At 46.7% G+C, this 10118-nt stretch overlaps 1 protein-coding gene across 1 annotated transcript in view; it reads left to right on the top strand.

The window, feature by feature from the left end:
* The first annotated feature begins 3190 nt into the window (after positions 1-3190).
* LOC144679446 (angiopoietin-1-like) overlaps positions 3191-10118 on the top strand; it is a 144831-nt gene continuing 137903 nt past the window's right edge. The window contains exon 1 of the mRNA XM_078539830.1: positions 3191-4000. Within this exon, the coding sequence (XP_078395956.1) occupies positions 3701-4000 (300 nt within the window). The 5' untranslated portion in view covers positions 3191-3700. The remainder of the gene's footprint in view (positions 4001-10118) is intronic.

Below are 10118 nucleotides of genomic sequence, written 5' to 3'. Positions count from 1 at the left end.
TAAGAGGGTATGTCGCTTCCAAACATTTCTATAGCACTTTTCACAACCTCAGGACGTTCCAAAGTGCTTTCCACCCAATGAAGTTTATTTTGAACCATTGTAATGTAGGAAATGTAGTAGCTGATTTGCGCATAGCAAATTCCCACAAACAGATAATGTTGTGTATTTATCCAGGACAAAGCAGCCCGCTTGACTGGCACCCCATCCACCACCATCAACATTCACTCCCTCCACCACTGACGCACAGTGGCAGCAGTGTGTGTACCATCTACAAGATGCACTGAAGCAACTCACCAAGGCTCCTTCAACAGCACCTTCCAAACCCATGACCACTACCATCAGGACAAGGACAGCAGACAGATGGGAACAGCACCACCTGGAAGGTCCCCTTCAAGCCACTCACCATCCTCACTTGGAAATATATCGGCCGTTCCTTCACTGTCGCTGGGTCAACATCCTAGAACTCTCTCCCTAACAGCACTGTGGGTGTACCTACACCACATGGACTGCAGCGGTTCAAGAACACAGCTCACCACCACCTTCTCAAGGGCAACTAGGGATGGACAACAAATGCTGGCCTAGCCAGTGAAGCCCACATCCCATGAAAGGATAAATTTAAAAACAAGCTGGTTGAGGGATAAGTATTGTCTTCAGGGAGAACTCTCTCCACAGTCATGCCCTGGAATCTTTTAAATCTACCTGAGAGGGCAGATAGGGCCTTGGCTTAATGTCTTATCTGCAAGATGGCAACTCTGACAGTGCAGCACTCCCTCAGTACTGAGTGACTGCAGTGTCAGTCTAGAATTTATGCTCAAGTCTCTGGAGTGGTACTTGAACCCTGAACAATCTGACTCAGAGGGAAGAATGCTACCCACTGAGGAATAGTGACACCAGCCCAGCTCCATTCTGGACTAGTGTCTGTGCTGAGTTTGTTGGTGAGAGGTAGCAGTCATGGTGGAACAATTAACCTCAGCATCTCCAAGGGGAAAGTGAAAGGCGCTATTAAAATGCACGTTCTTTCTTTCCTTTAAAGTCGTGTTACCAAAGAGAAATGAATGCCATTCCTATAATTGCTGTATGTGGGATCTTGTTTGACTAATATGGCTGCTTATTTACATAGTAAGGTTTGATGACTGTGAACACTTCTGGCCGCAGTATTACACGAAGGATATCGAGGTGCAGCATGGATTTACACAGTAATATCACTGCAGAACTGGGAGGCTAGTCATAAAAGACTGAACAGGCTGGGGCTGCTCAACCTGGGAAAAGAGAAGGCTGAAAGGTGACCTGACTCTTTAAGCTCTTTAAGATTATAGAGTTACAGATCCTTACAGCACAGAAGGAAGCCATTCAGCCCATCGTGTCTGTGCTGCCTCTTTGGAAAAGCTGTCATGCTTAGCCCTGTATTTCTATCTGGAACCCTCATCCTCAAGTTCGTGTGCAACACCCTTTTCAAATTATTTGTGGAATCCGCGTCCACCACCTTTTCAGACGGAATTTTCTAGATCACACTATGAAAGGGGTTTGACTGGGTATCTGCAGAGAAGATGTTTTCACTTGTGGGCAAGACCAGAACTAGGGGCCATATATATAAGGTAGTCAGGAAGAAATCCAATGAGGATTCGGGAGAGAATTCTTTCCCCAGAGAGTGGTGAGAATGTGGAGCTCGTTACCACAGGGATTGGCTGAGGCCAATAGCATAGATACATTTAAGGGGAAGCTGGATAAACACATACGGGAGAAAGGGATAGAAGGATGTGGTGATGGGATGAGATGAAGGGGGGCTGCCAAGAGGCTCATGTGGAGCCTAAATGCCAGCATGGAGCAGGCTGAATGGCCTTTTGTGTTGTAAGCTTTGTGTAACAGTCCTCCAGCATTTGCAGCTCATTCAGACGTTACAGAGAGTTGTGATAGTGGGATGTAACAGTAATAGTGCACCTCACAAACAGTCCATAGTTTGAACTCAGGTGTCGGAGGTGAGAGGTGAGCACATTCACTCCCAACACCAACCCAAAAATCGAGAAAATGGTCAAAAAAAACGGTTATTGGCTGCAACTGCTCTGAGTGCTTGGGGTTTGGATATTCCACAATCCCAGGCAGCGATTGGTGGGACACGGGCCACTCAGAACTTGTGGGATTGATTCCAATGTTTTCTGAATTGCAATGAAACACATAACATGTGGGTTCTCCAGCTGCACAGGCCCATGTGTCTCAGAGCCAGGAGGAGGTTTATGTAGTGCAGTTCATCACCAAAACGCTAGAGGCATTTACACACTTTGTGCTGAGTCCGATAATGGTGAGCCTTTGACTGCTTAATATGGTCCGATAGCCCTGATTGATGAGGAGCGAGCGAGAGAATGTGTGTGAGAGAGAGAGAGACAGAGAGAGAGAGAATGTGAGAGAGAGAGAGAGAGAGAAAGAGAGAAATGAGACTGACAATAAGAGAGAAAGAGAGAATAAGAGAGAATGTGCAGGAAAGAGAAAGAACGTGAGAGAGAAAAGGTAAGAGGGATTTTAGAGAATGTGAAAGTGAGAATGAAAGCAAATGAGAGAGAGAATTAGAGGGTGAGAAGAGGAATGCGAGAGTGAGAGGGAATGAGAGAGGGATTGAGGGTGAATGTGAGAGCATGAGAGAGAGAATGTGAGTGAAAATGGAAGAGAATGAGAGAGGGGGAATGTGAATGGGAAGATGAGGAGAGTGAGAGAGAAAGTGAGAGAGAGATTGAGAGAGAGTGTGTTTTTGTGTGTGTGAGGGAGAGGGAGTGAAGGATGTTAAGCTACAGATCTGAAAGTGTAAAAAAGCAGAAGTTGACAAGCCTGTCAGCAATTGGCAGAGATTCAAAATGAGAGGAAAGCAGTGAAATAAAAAGGAATTCAACGTAATCTCTGACTGTGCTCTGCTTTTATTAAATCAGCTGGGTACAGAACAGTTCACAGAGCTATGTAATTTATTCTAATTGCCTCCAGTGACTTTGCTGTTCGCTACAACATAAGGATCACCGAGCTGCAGTCGGCAGCTTCTGAACAGAGACTCTGGACTCTGAGATTCTTCACGTCCAAAGGAAACTCAGTTTTCACTGGTGGATTATCAAAAGGAAGCTGAAAGGTGGACAGAAGCAGATAAGGACGAGAGGGGGGGGGGTGGGGTGGGGGGGTTGGGGGGGTGGGGGGTGGGTGGGGGGCTGCTGGTCTGCTCCATGTGTTGGAGGTCAGATGTAAGCAGTGTTTTTTTTTTGTAAGATGATCCCTGTGCAACTGGGGTATCAGACATCCTTAGCATAGTGGCGCACGCATTCCTATCAAAGTCTTTTGGACGTCTCCCTCCAGCCTGAACTTAACGCTGTGTTCTTCAGTCAGGATTCAGTGAGGAGTACACAGTCTAGAGCTTGGTACGTTAGCTGAAGGAGCTGTAAACTACAACAGACTGAGAAACAGCTGAGTGCTTTCATTGAGGATTGGTGCTGAAGTGAGTGAGACACTTTCTGAGAGAGAGAGAGAGGGGAGAGACTTCCACTTGTTCAATCTTCTTTATTTTAGAAGAAATTTGTTTTAATCACCTGCGCTGTCTAACTCAAAATTACTATTGGCTGTAGTCGCTGAGCTGAAGTAGTTGCCCATTGCTTCCTGAATTTTATTAGTTTGCACTGAGAAGTTTGAAGAGGAAAGCTAAAGGAAGGAGTGACAGAGAGGCGGAGAGGGAATGTGGGCAATGGATTCTCTCTCAGTGGCTCTGCTGTGTGCTGCCCTGGTTCATGCTGGCTGTAGCGGTCAATCGAGAGGGATGGAGGGAGGCCACAGGAGGCTCAGCAGGGTCCAGAACGGGGCGTGCAGCTACACTTTCGTCCTGCCCGAGCCCGAGGGGGGCTGCCGTGGGTCTCCCGAGCAGCACAGCAGCAATTCCCTGCAGCGGGATGCGCCTCAGGAAGATCAAGAGTGGCCCTCGCAGAAGCTGCAGCAGCTGGAGAGCAGGTCGGACAACAATACGCAGTGGCTGCGGAAGGTAAGATCTTGTTCTGTATTGTCGGTGCCTCAGCCTCCTGCTGTCAGCGCTTCGACTCACACTGGGTACCAGGCCACGTAGAGCCTGTCGCGAGCATCCATCTTGGCCAACGATGGAAGAACTCGCGTCAGTAGTCATGCCTTTGTTATCTCCACACTTGACTGTTCCAACGCTTTCCTGGCCAGATTCCAATCGTCACTCTTCATAAACCTCAGTTTATCTAAAATTCTGCTGCCCTGTCCTAACTTGCAGCCTGACCTGTTCATCCATCGCCCCCCTCTGTGCTCGTTGACCTACATTGGGCTGACAATGCCTCAACTTCAAAATCCTCATCCCTGTTTGCAAACTCTTCCATGGTCTCATTGACTCCCTATCTCTGTAATCCCCCTCCAGCCTTGCAATCATCTGAAATATCTGTGCTCCTCTAATTCTGGCCTCTTGCTCATCCTCGGTTTTAATTGCTCCGCCATTGGCGGCCGTGCCTTCAGCTGCCTGGGCTCTAAGCTCTGGAATTCCCTCCCTAAACCTCTCCACCTCCCTCTCCTCCTTTAAGACACTCCTTAAAACCTACCTCTTTGACCAAGGTTTTGGTCACCTGTCCTCATATCCCCTTATGTAACTTGGTGCCAATGGTTTGTTTGATAATGTCCCTGTGAAGCACCTTGGACTGTTTTGCTATGTTAAAGGTGCTACATAAATACAATTTGCTGTTGTTGTGTTGGATGATCATCATACGGTTAGCACAAAGCAATCTCCGGTGAGATGGATGTGACAGCTCGACCCACACCCCCACCCCACAGCGACCCCCCAGAGTGGTTTTGAACTTTGACACTTTTGATCAGCTTAGTTGAGTTTTAAATCTTGCTGGTAAATAGATAGGAGTTGAGGTTAACCCACACTGGAGTTGTACTCAATGATACCATCAGCCTGGTGAACCTTGACAAGATTTGCTGATGTTAGTCAGAAGCTCACTAGCTCCTGCTGCATTTACAATCCTGCAATTGTTCAGCGCATTCTTACAGCTGATCTAATAGAGATGTGTTGTTATGAGAGCTGTTCGCAAACCAACTCTGCTGTATGATTGTATAGGCTGCGTATATTTTATATGCTGCGTATATTTTATATGCTGCGTATATTTTATAGGCTGCGTATATTTTATAAGCTGGGTATATTTTATACGCTGGGTATATTTTATACGCTGCGTATATTTTATACGCTGGGTATATTTTATAGGCTGCGTTTATTTTATACGCTGGGTATATTTTATACGCTGGGTATATTTTATACGCTGCGTATATTTTATACGCTGGGTATATTTTATACGCTGGGTATATTTTATACGCTGCGTATATTTTATAGGCTGCGTATATTTTATATGCTGGGTATATTTTATACGCTGGGTATATTTTATACGCTGCGTATATTTTATAGGCTGCGTATATTTTATATGCTGGGTATATTTTATAGGCTGCGTATATTTTATATGCTGGGTATATTTTATAGGCTGGGTATATTTTATATGCTGGGTATATTTTATAGGCTGCGTATATTTTATATGCTGGGTATATTTTATAGGCTGCGTATATTTTATATGCTGGGTATATTTTATACGCTGGGTATATTTTATATATGGGGTGGGATTTTTTGCCGGTGGGATTTTATGGTCTCACTGAGGTCAATGGGCTTTTGAACGGCTCGCTGCATTTTATAGCCCCCACCCCCACCGCGATGGGGCTGTAAAAACTCCGCCCCTGGTGTGTGTGTTTTTTTTTTAGACGCTGCTCGTACTTTTCATAAATGTACCGTTTCTATTTGATGACCCATGGGGCACCATTTCACCCTTGTTGGGTGGGCTCAGCGGGGGTCGGTCAGGAAGCTGGTGGGCCAATTAGGGCCCGTTTGGTGTGAAAGGTCAGTGGCAGAGCTCGGCGCTGCCTGTGCGGGCGGGCGGGGGAGGGGGAGGGGGAGGGGGAGGAGGGGCCAGCGGGGTGAGAGCGAACTTCACACTTCAGGATCTCCCCGAGGCACGGAAGCTGCCCCAGGAAGATGAAGAGCGTTTAAAAAAAAAAATACGGACATGAAAAAGGTAATAAACCACGTCCCCGGCATGTGACTCTGTCACGTGAACAAGGGGTATGTGGTTCATTAAATTTTAAAACTTTTATTTTATTTGTGTTTGCTTTCTCGAAACCTCACCCCGCCCGTGGATGAGGCTCCCAAAAAAATTCACAGGCTGCTTGGCCTTTTCGCCCGCTGGCCAACCGTGAGGTTGGACGGGCAGCGAAAAGTTTAACTGAATTGATTCTTTAATGGCCTTAACGGGCCTTTTCATTGCCGGTGGGAGAGCTGGTGACTCCGGCACATGCCCACCGACTGAACTATTGCGCTACTGCACGTTGATGTCGGGAAGCTCGCCCGATGTCATTTTATGCTCGAGCGGGTCGGACCCGCGCCCACCCACCGAGCTAAAAACTTTGGCCACGAAGTTGTGGCTTGTTAGATTGCGAATGTCGGGATGTTATGGTTTACGAAGGAATGTGGCTTAAATAACTCGCACAGGTTCTGAATTGTGTTCCACTGATATCCTGAAGCAGGGTCCTTTGAGTTGGCTGCGCAGGTTAAAGCAGGCGGTCGTTTTGACCTTGGGCTAGAATGGAACGCAGCGAGTGGTTAGGGTCTGGAATGCTCAGCCTGACAGTGTGGTGGAGTCAGGGTCAATCGTGGCTTTCCATAAGGAGTTGGATAAACATCTGAAGGGAAGAGTCATTGGAGGGCCTGTGAGGAAAGGTGGGAGAGTGGGATTAGCTGAGTTACTCTTGCAGAGACCCGGCACAGATACAATGGGCCAAATGGCCTCCTCCTGTGCTGTATCTGTTCTAGGATTCTATAGCTGGAGCGATAGCAACTCATCAGCTCTGCTTGACATCTCATTTCAGTCATTGCAATGGGAATAAAGTCGGGGAGAGATGTAAAAATGAGAGCAACAATTTGCTACGGATCAGATCACACAATCACACAAAGTCAAAATTCACCCCATGACGGTTCAGTTTGATTTGTAAAAATTGTGGTTTAATTGCCATGTGCAGGTTGTGTCGAATGTTCAGTCTGTATTCTGTATTTAGTCCATGTTTACCTGGGTTAAGGGGAAGCCTTTCCTTAATACACAGGTGTTTAACAGCTGTCATTCACCCGGCCTGCACAAATCGATTTTGCTCAGTGGTAGTAAACGCACCTAAAGCCCAGAGCTGCACCATGGCGAAAGCATTGCGAGTGTTTAGAACAGACAGAGAGAAGCTCAGTCTCCAACAGTCGCCTTTCAATCTGGCCTCTCTTCAGTCCATTAGAGGGAAAGGCCGCTCTATGTATAAACAAGTCTGTAAACATGGGGCCAGATCCAACACTCTGATCATAGCAAGCAACAGAACCTAGCGACACCGTTACACACTCGTGACTGAATGGATACAGGTCCTGATTGTTCCATTTTTTTGGAAGCGATGAAGGGGTTACCCCCCACAGCGGTCTTCTGTTTGCAGCTGGGGACTGTATGAATACATAAACCATCGTTAGAAACAGTGCGAAGCTTTGAGGGTGGGGGGGTGCGGGGGGTGGGGGCGGCAAGTCGCATTCTTCAAATGCTTTTGTACAGAAGAAGCAGAGCAGAATCCTCAGTATCTGTTGCCTTGGTGAGCCCTCGCAATAGACTGTGGGGCAAGCGGCAAGCTTTTGTGTTAACTTACTTTGAGTTCTAGAAGTGTTAATGTAGCATCAACAAAGAGTTACGCGTCATTTCTCTGTCAGTGTTCCATTGCTCTGTGTAATGCAGCGTCTGTAACTGAAAATGCGCTGCTTTGGGTCACCCTAACTTTGGGCACTAGTTTGAAATGGAATGATACAGAACTGGTTGTCCATCGTGCACACACCTCTTCCCAAGCTCCCTCACTCCGTTAACCGAAAGCTAACTAACTTCCACTGCTTTAATTTTTTTGTAGTTTTGCACTTGGAAATAAGTAAAGCCAGAATAATGATTCAAACTGGCTGAGCCTCTCTTCTGCCTTGTACTGTCCAAAGCCAACACCATCCCATTCCTCTCACTCAAAATAAAACTCCAGCCAGTGTCTGACTCAGCCCCTGTCACTCCGAACCTCCAATCAAGCTGCACAAGCCTCCAGTGTTCATGGTACTGCTCATATTCTGTACTGTACAGATAGAGGCATTGGAGATGGTGGAATAGAAGTTTATAAGGAAGATGCCAGAACTGGAAAGACTGAACACGTGGAGCTTTATTTTCTAGAAAAGTGAAGACTGAGGACTGACCCGATAGATAATCTTAAAGATTATGAAGGTGGTTTGATAGGTTAGATGTGGAGATGTTTCCACTCGTGGGGGTCAAGGCGCGATTCATATAAGATAGTGACTAATAAATCCAATGGGGAATTCCGGAGAAACTTCTTTACCCAGCGAGCGGTGAGAATGTGGAAGTCACTCCCACAGGAAGAGGTGAGAAATGAATAACACTGATGTACTTAAGGGGGAGGCTGGATAAACACATGAGAAAGAAATGAACAGAAGGATTTGCTGATAGGGTGAGATGAAAGGGGGTGGGGGGGGCGGGGGGGTGGGGGGGGTGGGGGGGGTTGGGAGGAGGCTTGTGTGCAGCATAAACAGCTGAATGGCCTCTTTCTGTGCAGCACGTTTTATACAATTCTTTGTAATGCCACGTTTCACAAAGTGTGAAAAAACTGGCGCTACCCATCGCAGCGAAAAATTAGCCCTTATTGGCTGGTGTCTGAGACTGAAGCCCTGACTGTGTTAATTCAGACCTTAAACCCCCTCCCAAACCAGGGCAGCGTGGGGCCTGGCTGATTCCTTTACTCCCAGTGCTTATCTGCCCCTCCCCCTCTTGTCAGTTGCCCACCTCGAGCTGGTGGGAAGTGGCAACTGGGTGGGGGTGGGGGGAGGGGTGAGTTCAGGATGAAGGAAGGGACCCCGTAGCCTCAGCTAAATCCCTGGGCAGGACAGGGAGAGAGAAAGCAGGTCATTACAGACCTGCCAGTTCAGTGTCGGCACTGGAGAAGGTTCTGGAAAGCATGGGTGAGCAGTCGGACAAGTAGGAGTTGATCAGAGAGTCGGCATGGATTGTGAAGGGTAGGTAGTTTCTGACTAAATGAGATGAATATTTCTGAAGATGTCATTACCATAGTGGTAGGGGAGTGTGTATGGATGCTGTCTATACAGACTTCCAAAAGGCACAGGATAAAGTTGCACACAAGTGATTATTGGAAAAAATAAAATGCAACGGAATTGGAAGTAACCTTGTAACATGTGTTGGTAATTGGTAGGAGACAGAGGACAGTGATAAAGGGAATTTATTCTGATTAATGGGATGTGAGGAGTGGTTTTCCCCAGGGATCTGTGCAGACATCTCCGTTTTTTACCATATATGTTAATGACTTGGATAAAGAAATCAAGAGTTCCTTATCCAAGTATACAGATGACACTAAGTAGTTTGGAGCAGAAAGTTGCAAAGGGACATAGACAGACTGAAAGGGAGTAATTATGCCGTTGGGCGATTCTAAGCAATATTATCATCCCTAATTGTCCTTTACATTAAATTAGCTGCATTGCCTGGGCAAATCTGTGACAGATGAAGTTCAGAGTGGACAAGTGCGGAATCATCCACTAGGGATCCAAGAGAGACAAATTGGAATATTGCCTTTCTTGTGAGAGAGGGTCAAAGACATGGAGGAGCAAAGAGATTTGGGTGTCCTCGTGTTGTAACTTCCATGGTTATGGATAAAGAGCAGGAAAGTGGGATTAAGCTGGATAGCTCCTTTTTTTTTGCCTGGCACAGACTAGATGGGCCAAATGGCCTCTTTCTGTACTGTAAATTTTAAAAAATTTTATTTTCAAGTACACGTCACTTACAGCTGGTGCACAAGGACACCAAATAAATGGAATTTCGGCCTTTGCCCGGAGGAAACTGAAATACCAAGTGGAGGAATTGATGCTTCATTTAAACAGAGTCCTGGTCAGACTCCATCTGGAGTAAACTGGTTTCAGCTTCGGGCCCCACACCCCAGGAAGGTGATATTGGTCTTGGAGTGGGTGCAGCGCAGAT

This window comes from Cetorhinus maximus, chromosome 4 (genome assembly GCF_964194155.1).
Source record: "Cetorhinus maximus chromosome 4, sCetMax3.hap1.1, whole genome shotgun sequence".
Taxonomy (NCBI): domain Eukaryota; kingdom Metazoa; phylum Chordata; class Chondrichthyes; order Lamniformes; family Cetorhinidae; genus Cetorhinus; species Cetorhinus maximus.
Note: the sequence above shows the minus strand (reverse complement) of the source record. Positions and strands in the feature narration are given on the sequence as shown.